The sequence below is a fragment of the Homalodisca vitripennis genome, unplaced genomic scaffold (genome assembly GCF_021130785.1).
Source record: "Homalodisca vitripennis isolate AUS2020 unplaced genomic scaffold, UT_GWSS_2.1 ScUCBcl_3051;HRSCAF=8314, whole genome shotgun sequence".
NCBI classification, from domain to species: Eukaryota; Metazoa; Arthropoda; class Insecta; order Hemiptera; family Cicadellidae; genus Homalodisca; species Homalodisca vitripennis.
The window spans coordinates 49,929-68,080 of record NW_025779170.1 but is presented as its reverse complement, the minus strand read 5'-3'; the positions used below and the strand labels follow the sequence as shown (position 1 = coordinate 68,080).

The window sequence follows — 18,152 nt, the reverse complement described above, 5'->3', positions numbered from 1 at the left end:
TTTGAAACAATGTGAATGATATATTTCGATAAAGCGCTTTCTTCTGTGTCTTATGATATAGATATTGGATAAAGAAACACTTGTTTTAACCAAATTAGGTTAGTTTAAATCTAAAATATGGCGACGGGGCAAGTTTTCGAATACTAGCCGGGGCAAGTTTTCGCTATCGAAAACCTGCCCCGTCTTTTCCAAATATAATTCATGCTAAATTTACTCATTGATTTTCACTTAAAGTCAATAAATATGTATTGAAAGAAGATTTAAAACAGTGAAAATGCATTGTATATTAACAATTTGGCAGTAAATGGGTTATAAATAGTAATTTAAAATTCTCTTCATATTTAATCAAATTTCCTCAGTTTTTTTTAGGGTAGGCCTAAATATAATTAATTTAACGATTTCCATTCTTCATTTCAGTTTCATCATGGTTCGCAATTACGTGAGAAAGACAGGAAGAGGGAAGTATGAAATTGAGACAATGGAGAGAGCGGTAAAAGAAGTGAGGGGAGGGAGAAGTATGAGAAGCGTAGCTGCAGAATTTGGATTGTGTGATAGAACACTAGCAAACTATTGCAAGAAATTGTCCGCTGCACCAGGTTCTACTGATCCCTCAAATGAAGCGGTGATTATTCAACCAAATCCTATTATATCTACTACAGTAAACAATGATCTGGTGATTCCTGACACATCTACTCGTGATCCGGCGATTCCTGGCACTTCTACCTAACCCATGATTTGGCAATTCCTGGCCCATCTACTCGTGATCCAGTGATTCCTGGCACTTCTACCCATGATTTGGCAATTCCTGGCCCATCTGTTTCGTGATCCGGCGATTCCTGGTGCTTCTACTGAAGGTACTGCTGCAACAAGCCAGTCAGCTCAACCATGGTCGCAGTTTGGCTACGCACGGAACTGGAAGGTAAGATTCCTTATGCAGTAGCCTATATTTAAACACGCTATATCTTTATCATAGAGCCTATTAAATTTTTTTACTAGGTTAAGAACTTAGGGATTTCACTGGGGCAAGTTTATTTCTCGCATTATAGAAGAGAAATAAACTAATTGTTGCGTTGGTTTTTGTCTGTCCAGGTGTTTGAGCCATTCCAAGAACAAATGCTGGCTGAGTATTTGCTCAAGGCATCTGATATATACTTTGGATTAACGCCTAAGGAAGTTAGACGATTTGCGTACACTTACGCTGTAGCATGTAATTGCAAAATACCCCCAAGCTGGTCAGAAAATGAAATGGCCGGCCCTGACTGGTTCACCTCATTCATGAAGAGAAATAAAACACTTTCCATCAGAACTCCTCAAGCAACTAGTATGTCCCGGGCAACAAGTTTCAACCGGACGAACGTTGACCTGTTTTTCAGGAACCTAACCACTGTCCTCCAACGATTTCAGTATGGGCCTAATGATATATGGAACGTTGACGAGACTGGCGTCACAACCGTTCAACGACTAGATAGAATTGTAGCGCGGCGTGGATTTAGGCAAATAGGGAAACTAACTTCCGCTGAACGAGGAAATCTCGTCACAATTGCGTTTGCAGTGAATGCAGCAGGCAATAGTATTCCCCCGTTCTTCGTATTTCCTAGAGTAAGATACCATGATCACTTCATCCGTGACGGGCCTCCTGGTTGCGAAGGCGATTCAAATCCTTCTGGATGGATGAAGGAAGCCAATTTCCTGAAATTTGCCAAACATTTTGTCTCTCAGGCCAGATGCTCCAAGGAAAAACCTTGCATTCTATTGCTAGACAATCATGAATCGCACTTATCAGCCGACGTCTTAGATTTATTTAAAGACAACGGTGTGACCTTACTCTCATTCCCCCCTCACTGCAGCCACAAGCTTCAACCTTTGGACCGTTCTGTGTATGGACCTCTTAAAAAATACATCAACACTGCGTGTGATGCTTGGATTTGTACAAACAAAAGACCTATGGGGATATATGATATACCATCCATTTTGAAATCGGCAGCACCTCTGGCGTTAACACCAACTAACATTATGGCTGGATTCAGAGTGTCAGGTATTTTTCCTTTGAATCCATTGATCTTCACGGATTCTGATTTCATGCCGAGCTACTTTACTGACAGGCCTGCTCCAGCTGGAAACAATCCCTCCTCAGAACCAAATTTGGACCAATCGTCTGAGAATCCTCCAGCACCAAGCTGTCTATCACAAGTAGCTTCTTGCCCTTCACCAGAGGATGTGAGGCCCCTCGAAAAAGCAGGGCCACGAAAAGAAACCACAAAGGGACGGAAGAAAAGGAAGTCGAGTATTTTAACCGACACCCCAGTTAAAGAACAGCTGCGACTTGAACAAGAAATGGCCAAGCAAAAATGTATCAAACTAGAAAAAACACAACAAAGCAAAGGAACTACAAATTTAAAGTCTGTCAAGAAGGGCCTTTTCAAAAATAAATCAGCTAATGCTGAAAAAGCAAGTAGACCTTCCACCAAGAAGAAATCAACCTCACGTCAGAATTTGTCAGATGATGAAGAAGAGACTGACTCCGTCTGCATCTATTGCTTGGAAAAATACAGCAATTCGAAATCAAGTGAGCAGTGGATACAGTGCACCCGCTGCAAACGATGGGCACACGAAGATTGCATTAAAGGCGATTCTGCGTATTTTGTTTGCCTCAACTGCGACAGTGACGATGATGCCGAATTTTGCTAAGATTAGTTGTTATGAAAACAAAAACAATGTCATTTTCATTAATTATACGAGTGTGTTAAAAAAATGTGTGTTATTTTCCTTACAGATGTATTTTAATGCATGCGAAAACTTGCCCCAGGGTAATAAAATGCTGTGCGAAAACATGCCCCGGGTACGGGGCACGTTTTCGCACATGACTTACTTTTACTTTTTGGTGTTTTTATTAAAAATAGTTCATATTTCATCAAAGAAAATACTCTCTAATTGTAGCTGAAATACCACTGAGTGTAATGGTATGTCTTGGTTTGTTGTAGGTTTTAAGGAAAAAAATACAAAAAAATTAAGACATATAAATGCGAAAACCTGCCCCCGGTCTCCCCTACCCCCAATTACGAGAAATTTTATTCCATATTATGTACACTGTAAGATGAAACCAGGAAAATGTTAGATGTAACTTTTGTTTAACTTTAGTTTACATTTAATAGCTTCCACACAAGAAGTTTTTGGAAATGATATCTTAAAAAATAGTCAAGTGCAACCGGAAAGTTACATTCAACTACACAACTTTTCAAAATGTTAACAACATGAAGACAAAACTAAAACAAATAATGAAAAATTTATAAAAACTACACTAAAACTACTACTATTCACTAGATTACAAGACAAATTTGTATTACAAACGAAAAATTAGGTACAATTAAAAACATAATTTGCATCATCTCTTGACGCTTTTCACCACCTAGGAGTATTGTAATGGTATTTTCATAGTGTTCTATCTCCGCAAATTCTTCTTTGGAAAGCTGGATTTTCAAAATTACCATACTAGTGTTAACTAATGTTATTAAAAACTGCATAACCCAAATTGGTCTTGGAATTATTTCCAAATCAACACGCAGGCAAACTATTTTGTAGCTTTACAGAAAACTAGTTCCACAGTAACTCTTTCCTAATTACGCAGTTAATTAAATTATTTTTAGTCTTTCTTGCACCCCTGTTTAAAGGGAGTAATAAATCATGGTGAAATGCCATACTCTGAGTCTCCAAACAGTGTTTTAAACAGAGTCTGATCTACGCAATGCTCCAAAAGTACAAATTAATTATTAAAGAAGAGCAGTTGTTGTTAACTTTTATACACACGAATCTGGAGTAAATACTAAGGCGTCTGGGGAATGTGAAGCAAATACTTTCCTTTTTTGTTCATTTCAACCATATATTGTTTATCCTGAAGAGGAATGAGGCACTTACGGGATCTAAGCTTGATCTTAGATATTATCTCCAGGGATATTATTCTCTTATCTGCTATAGCAGTGCGCGAGTGACGCCCCTGAAACCTCCACTGAGAGGATTTGCAATCGTTATTTTCCCGTGATCAGATCACGCTGAATGAACAGTACCCATCACAAATACTCCTAGCATTCAGTGCGGGGTTTTTACATTCTATCGTACAGCGGCTATGAACAGGAAAATATCCTTTAAGATAAAAACTAAATTCATGTTAATCAACGTTATAAAAGGTTGAAATCTGAACCTTCGCTCGGCAATGTAAACAAACAATGGCTTTCCTACACTGAAATTTTCACGTTTTTTACTCAAACCGCTAATAAAACTAAAACCTATGTAAGAAATTTATTTGCAGAATTTGACCAAAGAATTGCTTAGCGTTTTTATCAGTTTACATATCAGACTGATAATAATTGCAATAGCACTCATCATGTTGATAACGCAGATCAAAACCGACATCATAAAGAACATATTTATTCATAACACACATTTAAATACTAGATTGTATATAATAATGTTTCATAACTGTGTGTAAATTCTGGAGATAGCCAAAATCTTGTGTTTAAGGTTCACTGTTTGTATAAACATGTCAATCAGCACCAGGAATATGAAGTAGAATTTAAGTCAGTATTTCAACTCACGTTTGAGTATTTTACACCATCAATACTCAGTTTATATATGAATATAATAAATTAAATAACATAAAAAAATAAAAAAAACAACAACAACAAGAATTACAAGATTTTACCCAGGCAATGGAATAAGACGCGTAATAATATAACATGGTAATTCAATGTAGCAATAATAATATAACAGAATCTGTTGTTATTGGATGGTAATTATAAGTCGAAATTCATTGCACTGCTACGATTGGGTGGAATGTAAAGAAGGTTTTAAATAATTTGTGAAAGAAGCATCGAGAACAGCAGCACTTTTACAGCTGCTTACAGAGGAAACTGTACGAAGATTAATGAGTCGGCTCCATCAATGTAAGCTTATGTAAATTAGTTGTAAGCTTATACGTCTTCTAAGTTTTTCTGGATCACGCCGAATTGAAACATTATTAATTCAATTATGTGACAAAGGTTTGGCCACAGACAACCCTGGCCAATATATATTAGTATATTAGTAATATATATTAACAAATTGTTGGCGATTTGAAATACCGTGATCCGTGTTTATAATGTCAAGAGAATGTTTCGTGATGTTTGTTTTCAAAACGTTTTTAAAACCCGTCTCTAAATTGCGCAACAAAATTGGAGTTTAAATAAAACCCGCTATTTTCAACAAATTTCTAAATAGAGAACCCAAATAATTATTTATCTGCATTAAATTATCTTTAATTTGATGTGTCACATGATCATATTACTAAGACATTTCCATGCTAAAATCATTAATATTTTTAAAATATTAAACTGAGGTTACATAAAAAAATATAAATAGAAGGGTAAATGATGCTTTACATAATTTGGAACGTCTTTAAAAGAGGATCGTATTTATGTTTGAATAATATATCTATTGGAAACAGTTCTTGAGTTAGAACTTAAAAAATTGTTTTTACTATGTTGAAATAAAACGTATTCAGTATTATTGCTGTATATTATGTACATAAAATTTCTAACGTATTTTTGTGCAACATGGTGTATAGGCTGAAAAATCTTGTAAAAAGACACATTATTCATGGAATTTTTGAAACAATATTTATCACTTCAAAAATGGTAGAGCTAAACAAACATAAAACAGTTTTAGTGATTAAAGGATAACCCGTATGGTGTACGTTTTACAGTAATAAAACTTAAAAATACCTTATTTGTAAAATTTCCTTCCTAATGTCACATGAACGTACTCGTATTTTACAAAATTTCCTTAATTTTGACGATGGCAATGTTAATGAACAGTTAGTTACCTAACTAAAAATGTAATTTGCTATTGTTAATATTGTACAAATGTTGTGAGAAGATTAAAGTCAAATAATTGATTTTTCATGGACAAAACATTGTATAGAAAATAGTTGTACATTAACAAAGATGTGCAAAGATTAATTCATCATAACGTTAGAATTTAAAAGAGACTATTATAGTATGAAAGAGCTAAGGGCCAAAATAAGAAAACTAAGGTAGGACAAAAGTCCTAAATTAAGAGATTGATTAATAGCCTTTACGGCACAAAAACCTTTAAGACTTTTTTAATGAAGTTGCATTTTCGCAATCTCTTATTCTTTCAGGAAGGCTGTTGAACAGTTTTGGGTCGTTGGTATTGAATTTATTTTTAAATATGTTAGTCCAGAACACAGGTATGAAAATATTACTTTTGTGCCTAGTTTCAAATATGTGAATATGAATTGGAAAGATTATTTAACAGTCTGAATATATGAAAATAGAAAGTAAAATCAGCAAGGCTCTCTGCAGGGAAAACATCTCGACAGCTGTCACGACATCCCAGCCAGATGATTCGAATTGTAATTTAAGAGGCACTACTGGAGCAGCATACAGTCGACTAAGTCTGGATCTCACAATCCACCATTTCCTGGATAGAATCTCGGATTTGCTAATAATATGTTTCAGTTTCACAATTTTAGCATTGGCAGCATCAAGGGTTTGAGTTTGGGTTTTGTCTACCAACCCCCATTTTATTATATCAATTTATAGATCCTATCGACCAGTGCATCCGTACTGCTGAGAAAAAAATATCATCTGTGAATTTAAATGCATTTCTCAAGTCCCTCTTAACCACGATTTGACACATAGGTGTAGAGTGTGGCAAGTCCTGGAAGGTAGAAGAGGCTGCCCGTGAACCGGATGGTGACGTAGGCAATGAGAAAGTGCGAATGGTAGCCCGGTGGCTTCCCTCGTGGTCGTTGACGTAACTAACATCTTAGTCCGAGAGGCGTTTGTTCTGACAGATGCAGTACATCGTTTTACCAGACATCGTTAAGCCGTGTGATTCCCTATATTTGTAATTTCCTAAAATAAGGCAGGGTTTACTCTTTTTGATCTACCCAATTAACAGGGTTATTATATTAAGATGCTAATTACAATGTATTACATATGAAAATAGTATTTAAGCCCAATACAGTACACAAAACGTGATATAAAAGTGTAATATAAATAATAAAACTAGGTTGTTGTTTACTCAACAAATAATTAAAATCAATTAGTTAACAAATATCCATATTAAAGTACCAGTTGCTAATTTATCCGACATTTAATTTTAGCAAGATTAGATTTTTCAGAACTTTTTAGTGATTAAAAAGAAAAATACAATATTAAGTGAGACAGATTTGTGATATAATTATTACTCTTAATCCCAGGAATAAATTTTACACTTCTTCATTAAACTGAATACAATATACAAACAGGTTACAAAACAGTGTAATATAAATAATAAAACTGTAGTTGTTGACGAAACTAACCATCTTAGTTCGAGCTGCTTTTGTTCTAATAGATTCAGTACGTTCTTTTTCGAGACATTCCAAAATCACCTCTCCATTCTTTAAGCTGTGTTTCCCTATATTTGTATGTCTTTATAATAAGGCAAGGTTTACCCTTTTTGATCTGCTCAATTAACAGAGTCATTATAATAAGATGCTAATTGCAATGAATGTTATATGAAAGTAGTAGTTAAGCTCGACACAGTGTAAAAAAGTGTAGTATAAATAATTATAAAACTAGGTTTATGTATAATCAACAAATATTTAAAATCAATTAAAATTAATTAAAATAGTAAAGTATGAATGTTTCAATAATCCACTCCACACTCTGTAACTATACACGAGCATCCCTATTGTGATTCTAATGAGACTCAATTATTTATTTTGTTTATTGCACAACAATATCAACGAATCAGCTGATTTAACTGCCACTTGATTAAAACATTTGGAACTCTATTTCAAATAGTGGCAATAGTAAGCTTTTATATTCCATGGAACGTCAAAGGGAGATCTTTAAAGTTGTGACATTTTTCTTTTAATATTTTTTCCTTTCGTTTGATATTTAACCTGTATATTATTGATTTTAAGGGTTTGTACATAGGGTAGAAATAAAGTCTCTTCCCTCTTCCTTTTTGAACGGCTGAATATTTTTAAACGCCCATTGTGGGGCTGCTATAGTATAAAATTAAGTTGTTTTTGTATTGTTAAAATTAAACTTTTCACCATAAATGTGGGTGGGGTGTGAGAGTCAACTGGGAAGACAAAATGTTCAAATGGGAAGAACATCGGCTTCAAATTCGACGTCTTAATGAGACATCCCCGTCAACACCAAGCAAACGGAAATCTGAGTTGCCTAAACAAAATGGCGGCCATTTTAAAACATATAGCGTTTTGTCTCTTTAAACAATATGAGTTAGGTATCAACAAACAATGTGGTGTTGCGAGTGTTAAGTTAAGCTCCAATTTACCTTTCACTTAGTGCAGTGGCTGAAATCTGGCACTGATACAGATTGACCCCTGGAATCTGGATTCTACGTGTGTCTGAAGGGATCCATAAAATTTCGGCGAAGAAGACGTTCAAAAAAACCTCCTTGCATCATTTCGACATTCAGATACACTTGATATTCATATTTGAACTTTTGAAGTATTGTGCAAACCCTTAATATTTTAAATAAATAAATAATATATAGAGACAGATCATTCATATTTGATCTTTTGAGGTATTGTGCAAAACCCTTAATATTTTAAATAAATAAATAATTGTTCTTTGATCTTGAGATTCTTATTAAATTATCACTGCTTTACACCTCTTGCAATACTTTTAAAAGAGAATGTTTTCTTTTTTATCTTCTGGTAAATAAATGTTATACATTTCTTACAGAATAACACAAGCCCAAAAAATAAAATTCCATCACACTAAATTATATTAAAAATGCATTGAATAACTTTTTTATTTTTCTGAATTTTATGCCTATCATTTACTCATGTTTTTGAAGAATGATTGGTTACTTCCACCCGATTATATTTATTTATCAATAGAGATACTTGCATATCGGCGATGTCAGATTTAACAATAAATACATGTAAACATCATATTAGAGTTTCTAAGTATAATCACGCAATGGGTGAATGAACAGTTTATTCTGTTTTATGTAATACATTTACATCACATTAAGTGTGTAATGGTGAAAGGTAGAAAAAACACAATACGCCATCCTTTTAAAACTTATATCACGTTGGTTGCTTTTTAAATGATTATTGGTTAAATTTAACTAAAAAATAATGGTAAGTCGGTTATCGATGGAACTATACCTACGTGTTGCAATAAATCTTTATATATTGTGAACGTGTGTTATAATTGTGAGTTATACATAAGGAAATATAATGTAATACAATCGTTCACAGCCAATTGATCAATACTCTATAATAATTCAAATTCTTTTAAGTTAAATAAATAACTTTATGTTGAAAAAGTGCAGTTAAATATCAAATATAAAATTCAGCGTACTCTCCTCTTTATTAATCTACGAAGCTAGGTTGGAATCCAAAAATTTAAATCAATTGTTCGTTTGCCTTTACTCTAATATTACGTTATTGATTGATGTGTTGTATGGCAGTACGTACCATGTCTGCTAGGATACGTATCTATGGATGGCATTACAGTGCAATCTATCATCCATAAATGTTGAATATCAGAGATGTAGAGGAAAACTAAATACATGAACAAATCATATGACATTTACATTGTGACATATGCACATGAAACATGTAGTCTTTGACTTGTACACGGTCTAATATACAATTCTGGTTTACAATCTACAAGCAGAAAACCTAGGGAAAATACTTAGCAAATGGATTTTTTATATATGTAAACATTTCACTATATACTTATTATTGTTAATTTGAACTTACATACGGTATGGTTATACCAAATTTACAGTATATTCTACATGTAACAATATTGTGCAACAGTTTTATGTAACAGTTTATTATAATTTAAATGAAATTAAAACGAATAGAGTGAGTCAATTATTTTTTGAAATAGTAATTTACACCTGGGGGTGTATATTCATAAAAAATTTTCTGTTTCTCCGATTTTGTCTGATGTCAGAATAACCGAATGTGAGTTCATGGCGTTTAATGTAAACATTTTAAAAACAAATGCATACAGATTTTACACATTTACAGACCATCAATCACCAATGAAAGGTCGTTTTTGGATGAGCTAGGTATGTTGTTGAGTCAATGTACTATTACATTGCTTCCTATGAAGGAGAGACTTGCATTAGTCGGTGACATTAATCTTAATTTAAATCATGCTGCATCATCTCGTATAGTTCAATATGAATAGATTTTAACCTCGTATGGACTCGATATTAACACAAGAGAAGAAATTCGAAATAACGTTTTAGTTACATCGTGCATCGACCATATTTACATTAGATCCGATCCTTGGAGGATATTTCCAGCAGTTATTACCTACAAACCAGCTGACCACTATCTTATAGCATGCGCTATGATTAACGACCACGGTTCTGGAGGTCATGGTGGTTCGAAGCAAACTACTCTAAGTAATATTTCTGTTTATATGCTTTTGACTCAGGTAACCTGGCCAAGTGTACATACAGATAATAACCCAAATTCATATTACGAAAAGGTGTTAAACATTTTATTTAATGTTTATGACAGGAGTAAAAAAATAGTAATAATAACAAAGTCTTCAGAAACATCTCGCTTCAGAGTTAAAAAAACCTTGGATGACTGACTTCCTTTTTAAGAAAATAAAGGAACGAGATAGGATGTTTAAAAAATGGAAGCATTCTCCAAGCAATTTAAAATATCGTTGTGAATACGTAAAATTTCGAAATAAAATAAATAGATTAATTTTTACAACAAAAAGAGATTGCGTTTTTAGCGAATTTTATAACGTCCGAAATGATATGAAAAAGCAATAGAATTGTATAAATACTATGCTTGGAAATAAAACCCGTGAAAACCTAGACGATAACGTATCACGAGCTTTTTTGAACGTTGGCACTCAGGATACCATACAAAACGGATTTGCAAATTATTTTGAAAAAAGTTTTAAGGATCTCAATCATGTTTGCCCAGCAAAGCTAACACATTCTACTAGCTCTTTTAGACCTACTCAAAACTTGTACATACCTAAGCCAAATAATTTATTTATACGTAAAATTATCCAGTCACTAAGCAATAAAAAATCCCCAGGAATTGATGGAATAAGAGTAAAGGACATTCAAATAGCGCAGGAAAGGATTTGTGATGTAATATGCAGCCTTATAAGATTATCACTTAAATCAGGAATCTTCCCAGACAATCTTAAAGTTGCTATTATAAGACCAATTTTTAAGTCAGGATCCAGAAACTTAACCTCAAATTACCGGCCTGTAGCTATTTTATCGGTCATGGATAAAATATTCGAGAAATATGTTGCACACTATTTAAATAAATATTTGGAAGAAAATAAAATAATGTGTGAAAACCAGCATGGTTTCAGAAAAAATAAAGGAACAGAGACTTTGCTGCTGGATTTAACAACTTTTATAAATTATAATTTAAATTCCAGAAAGCAGGTTTTAGCCATTTTTGTCGATTACTCAAAAGGATTCGATACACTTGACCATGCCATACTTCTGGATGAATTAAAACATATCGGAATTGAATGCTACGTCTTAAAGTGGTTCGCAAGTTACCTGGAAAATAGACCATTTTCTGTTACAATTTCCAATGAACATAGTTCATACAGAGTAGCTAACCAAGGAGTCACACAAGGTAGTGTTATGGCCCCAATTATGTTTAATATATATATATATATATATATATATATATATATATATATATATATAATATATGTTAATAGTCTTTCAAAACAAAATTTTCATGGACATTTGTTTATGTACGCTGATGACACAGCACTCGTGGTGGCTCACAAGGACTTCTATCTGGCAGAATCCCTCATTTCTTCTGATTATAATGTAATGCTTAGATGGGCACACGACAGAAAACTAATTATAAATTATAAAAAAAACCCTCGTAATAAACTTTCATTCCTCTCATAATATTCCTGATCGACCTCCAATAGTTAAAAGCCATGACTGTGTTTGTTTATATAACCATAATGAAAAAAGTTTAAAAGTGGCTACGGAAACAAATTATTTGGGCATCACTATAGACCACAAATTGAAATGGGAATTAAGTATAAACAAATTGGTAAAAAGATTAAAAGTAGTATCTGCGAAACTCTATTACTTAAGAAATACCCTTCCCGATTCAGCAATCAAGCCAATTTATAAGTCGACTGTTTGAATCCTTGATGCGGTATGGGGTCGAGGTATGGGGTACAGTCTCTAAGTCGATCATAAACCGGGTGGATATCTTGAAAAGAAGAACAATATATCAAATGGTGGGCGTGCCACAATTGCAGCGCAATTTCCAAATTCCTGATAGCCTTTTTTATACAGATACAATACCTTGAATTCCAAACAACTTTTAAAATTAAAAATCATTCAAAAATACTACTTATCTGATTCGTTTAAAACAGAAAAACACAAAAACTTGCTATACATTTAGAAAATTAGATAAATATAAACTGCCGAGATTTTGTAATACATACGGGGGAAATTCGCTGAGTTACATTATTCCAAAAATGTTTAATCAAATCCCTATACAACTGCTAAAAGTTAAAAATTTTTTACATTGCTAAGCCTAACATACTTGATTGGCTACTTGAAATGGAAAGTGATGAATAGACTAGTGAACGTTTAGGCTTAGGAAAATAGATTATATTGTATAACCTTTCATATAATTGTACCTGTGAATAGCGTTCTATCTTATACATTGAGATTGGATTTATATTCTTACAGAATAAAGTGTGTGTGTTGCAGGTAAATTTATTGATATATTATATTGAACTATTATTGACATATTAATATACATTTCAATGGAATTAGTTTTAGATGGTCGTGAATATGGAATATGTTGATCACTGATATTATACTGATCGGTGGCTGAAAGCACCGACGCCTAAAGCGCGCTTCAACGTTTTTCTGTTTGTTATTAGAACACGTTTATATTAGGATGTTGTGTATAGTAAAGATGGGAACCCAACGATAAATTATCTGTAATTTGTTGGGACCCAAGATTGTATTTGTTTATTGGGAATACATTTCTTGATTTCTTCTTCTTGAAATGAAAACTAAACGAATAGAACGAGTCAATTATTTTTTGAAATAGTAATTTTACATATAAATGTTTATGTACAATTAGGAACGATTCTAGAGCATTATAAGTAAGGAATCATGGTTACGATGATTTGTCCTCGTTTTTTCTCTTGTTAGCTGTCTAAGAAGATACACATATTCCTCTTTTTATCGATGTATAAATTAGGATAAAGTTGTTTTAAAACAGTGTAATATACAACCAATATTAGTATTCTGTAGGGAATATTTGAATTGCATTTGGTCAGTAAGACTTAAAGTATATTACCTCGTAGCTAATCAGTTTTTGCGACTATTTGTCCACGGAAAACGGGTAGGACCACAAACTAGGGGCAATCTTACCACGATGTCCTGGGAGTCAGAAATAAAGTTAGTCATAGCTGTGAAGCACTATTTGTAGAGAATTTCAAATAGGTAGGAAACATGATATGGAATCAATATAATTTACATTTTGTTTAGGATATACTACATCTCTCTTTCAAGAAATTCTTAATACATTTTCATGTTGGTTAGGTTGCATCTCGATGTCATTGAAATATCTGGATATAGTTCTCAATCTACTGTAAATAATGAATGAAACCGTATTAAATTCAAAATTATAATTCTCGAACAAGTTTCGTAATAAAAATTATTAACTAATAAATCGTGTCACACAGTAAAACAATGAAAGTACGATAAATACACCATGATGATGTGTGTAAGGAAGATAAGTGTCCATGAGGGTACATGTTAAACCCACAATTTACTGTTAATTAAGACAAATTAATTAAAACCTCTCCAGAGTTTGAATCTCACTCTTAGCTCCACATGGCTGATTAGTTCCAAGTATGCAGAAACGTTAATTGTGGATACCAAGGCCTGCCATTCCTTTTGTCTTAGTTCTATCACTCTCGCCATTTATTAACGTTTATTAATAATTCCGTTTCATTATAACAGTATGAAAATTAATTTTAAAATCTCGTTTGCTGTAATAACTTTGGCAGAGGAGTTAAAAGGTTTGTATGTTTGTTTGGGATACACACAGTATTGTCTATAACATTCCATTTAACATATTATAGTATAATGCAATATAACACATGTATTTATACACACTTTTATAAAATATGTCAATAGTAAATAAACATACATTAAAATATTGAAATAGACAAAAGCAATAGTTTTATTTTACACCATTTCTTTTGTGACACTAATATACACTAATACATTATTTACTTACACATAGCCATTCCTGCAATTTCTTAAAGCGCACTAAGAAAATAGAGTACTAGAGTCAGATTGGAGGGTTAATTTAATAGAAATAATTACTAAAACGTCATAACACAAAGCTGTAGAATTGTGTATTGACTTTCATGTAACAGCGTAGCTTTTAACTAATATGACGCAGGGTGAGGTTAGAAATATAAACCAAATGACACTATTAATATTAATTACTATAAAAGACATGTCAAGGGTTTAATACAATGTCTACCACCAGCTAAGTGAAACAAACTAGAATTGAGGTTTATTATCGTTGGTGATACGAGTTTTAATAAACATAATTTAGCATAACGAAACTTGCAAAGAGTGAAATACTGTGAACTCTGGTGAATAATAGATTGCTTATGTTCATTAATTGGAACATGTTAAGCTCGTCGCCCGTCCCCTTATAATCATTGAAATTTGACTCACCGATAGTATAATATGCTGTATGCCTCACAGTAGCCGATGCTGTCCGATGCTGGTTGAACCGTGGTATACTGATATATTAATATGTTGTATGCCTCAATATGACCCAGCCTATTCGTTGCTGGATGAACCGTGGTACAATAATATATTAATACGTTGTATGCATATAGGTGAACCAGCCTGTCCGATGCTTGTTGAACAGTGGTACACTGTTAGATTACAATGTTGTATGCCTCAATGTGGCCTAGCTTACCGTATGATGGTTGAGCTGTGGTATTCTGGCAGATTAATATGTTGTATGCCTCAATGTGGCCCAGTCTACTCTATGTTTGTTGACCTGTTTGAACTGTGAAATACTGGCAGATTGATAAGATGTACGCCCTGTACGGTGGCTACGAATTTTGTATGCTGGTTATACTGAGGCACTCTTATATAAGTTAATATGCTTTACAGTGACTTTGACTAATCTACTGTTTTAATTTCGGGTCACTAATCGATAAGTATGTTGCATGGCTCACGAAGGCTCTGGCTGTCCGATGCTGGTGTAACAATGATACTCTGATGGTCAAAATGCTGCATGCTTTTACAGTGGCACCAACTGTCCGATGCTTTTCAAACTGTGGCAGACTGACCGGTAGACATGCTGCATGTACTTCCTTGATTAATAAATAGGTGATGCAAACACATTTATTTCATATTCGTCTTTCTTAGTTTAACGAGAACTATATCTTACTAAGCGCCTAGGATGTTGGACCTATTGTGTAAATTGGAAGGATTAAAGGTGCTATAAGTACTGCATACTTTTACCAGCAAAACTGTCCTGATGGATAGTAAGCCGATCCCCAATCAGTACAGGCAGTAAAAAATAGGTTTATGTATTTCCGTCTTGTTTCTTTCTACAGATGTTTCTATTATTCCCTTGAGATATATCCACTCAGTAGAGATATTTCCTTACCTACGCATTCTCTTTGCTTAGGCCCACTGTCAAAGAAGAGAAGAGCCGCTTACTTAAATCGAAGAAAATAACTATTGTTTTATGTTTAAATTGTGGTTTTACTGTATAGCGTAAATCTGACTGAATCCAAGAAATAAATCAAAAAATGTATTTCAAAGTACATTGTTAATTAAAGGATAGTATAATAGCTTTATGATGTAGGCTTTATCTAAGTACATTTTTATTGTTTCTCACACACAAGTCTTGTCATAATGACACTTTCATTACTTGTAGATTCGTACAAGCGTTTTAACACACAATCTATAGATACACAATAGAGTGCAATTACAGTTACATTTAGAGACAGACAGAGAGCTTTGAAGAAAATCTCCTGCGGGAAGATACAAAATACACCTTTAGAAATCCCCTCGAGTTTTTGTGAGCAAACACATTCGAGTTTTATCTCAATAACAGGAAAGTGAGCATTTCAGGTGTCTGTAAGCATTATTATGTATTTACATATTTATTAGTGTCAACAATCATTTAACCCAGCTGCAAAAGTGAGGGTTATTTTGCGCAGGTGAAACAACAGGTTATTCATTATGTAAAACTTATCTTAGGCTGATTCATCCACCAATCCTCTCCATATTGTTTGTTTGTGACTAACATGTCATCTTTGCTCACACTTAAAAGTAAACACAACTCGCTCTATTGATATATAACACAAATAAGCCATTTTATTTTATACAAACTTTGATAAAATGGGACAGTCAATATTTATGATCATTACATCAAATTAAGAAATTTTACTTGTCGTGGCAATGCACTTGCACGATAACGTTTTTCATTTTTATTAGTTTTATCTATTCAATTGTACTCGTATAAAATTTTTCTTTTAGTATTATATGTTCATACATATTAATTTGTCTTATATGATACTGGTTAGGAAAATTCAATCTTTAAGCATGAAATAAATCGAATTTGTTCATCACATCTTATTGACCCTTCATAACCACGTGACTTTTATACCCATAGCTAACACCTGTAATAGCTGGATCTATTAATTCTTGTCTCTAAGGTCTTCCTAAACGCATGTGAAAATCTTAAAATATCCTATTTATAAACTGGCGTGAATACTGCACATGGCCATCGTGAATAACTGTCAAATAAACGACTGCGTCGCATTCATTCTAAATAATTAGTTGATTCGTCTCTATACATATAACAAGTTTTAGCCTAACTACCATTTTTTGTTTATCATTTTAATTTTTAGGATGGGTGAAGGAGAAAAATGTGGAAGCCTCTTTTACAAAATGGTACAGGACGTTTCATTTCGATGTAAAAGACTATTTAAAACATTTATGTAGTATAAAATTAGAAATTTAAAGCAAAATGTGTATAAGATAGTCTAACATTTAGGTCATACAAAAATAATAAAATAATAAGTTCGGGTTACTTCAGGTTAATGGAGGGGAGGGGAGTGGAACAGAAGCTTGGAGAGAATCGGGAAAGCCATTCCTATGTTACCTGCAACAGTTAAGAAATAGTATACAATAGTGTAAAATAGATAAAAAAAAACAGTATAAAATACATGTAAAAGAAAATAGTATAAAATAGATACATATTTATTTGTATTATCACAATAGAGAAATTATATTTACATATTAATGCTTAAGTATATTTAAGATACTAAAATAACTATTCCAATATACTTATCAACATATTTAATAACAAACAGAATAACCAGGGGCCAGGGGCTGTTATTTCAGCATCTTCCTGTTTGTAATACACACGGACCCGAAGTATCAGTCCTGAGTATTGTGGTGGTAAATGAGGCTTGTATATTCAAGTGCTATATTAGCATATGTAACAGATTAAGTTATAAATAGACAAGACTCTACTGTCTTCCATTGCAGGAAGAACAAGCCTTGTTCTAAACAGTTTGCAATTTACACGCCATTTAAATGGTAAATCTGCTTTCAGTTCTTGGTTTACGACACCCATTATTTTGTTTCTTTCTAAATAGTGTGTCCCCTTTAATTGGAAAACAACCCTTAATTTGTTCAAATATATATTTAGTATGTACTAAAATTTAAAAGGACAACTAGAAAAGAAATAATTTTGACATTGGTTGTTTTAAAATTTATTTTAAATTCAAAAAATCTTTTTTTTGCTTATGCAGCGTAAAAAACTATTCACACAAAAGCAAAACATTACATGCTTTACGTTTTAACATTTTATGTGATTGACGTTTTCGCAACAGGTTATACAACTAAGCAGAGTAATAATTTATTAATAGTTATGCACAGGATCAAACAGTTAATTGCAGTACTTTATTGTAGTACTGAATAATACCTTTTCCTTGCTTGTTATAGTTCTTCTTTCCTTGTTACTATATTTCCTTTCTTGCCACTAATTGTTGAGTGTGCACTGAACT

General features: G+C 33.1%; 1 protein-coding gene across 1 annotated transcript in view; it reads left to right on the top strand.

Moving 5' to 3' along the window:
• Positions 1 to 790: 790 nt before the first annotated feature.
• Positions 791 to 18,152, top strand: part of LOC124372386 — a 60,202-nt gene continuing 42,840 nt past the window's right edge. The window contains exons 1-3 of the mRNA XM_046830774.1: positions 791 to 919; positions 1,090 to 2,566; positions 6,696 to 6,778. Of these exons, the coding sequence (XP_046686730.1) occupies positions 791 to 919; positions 1,090 to 2,566; positions 6,696 to 6,778 (1,689 nt within the window). The remainder of the gene's footprint in view (positions 920 to 1,089; positions 2,567 to 6,695; positions 6,779 to 18,152) is intronic.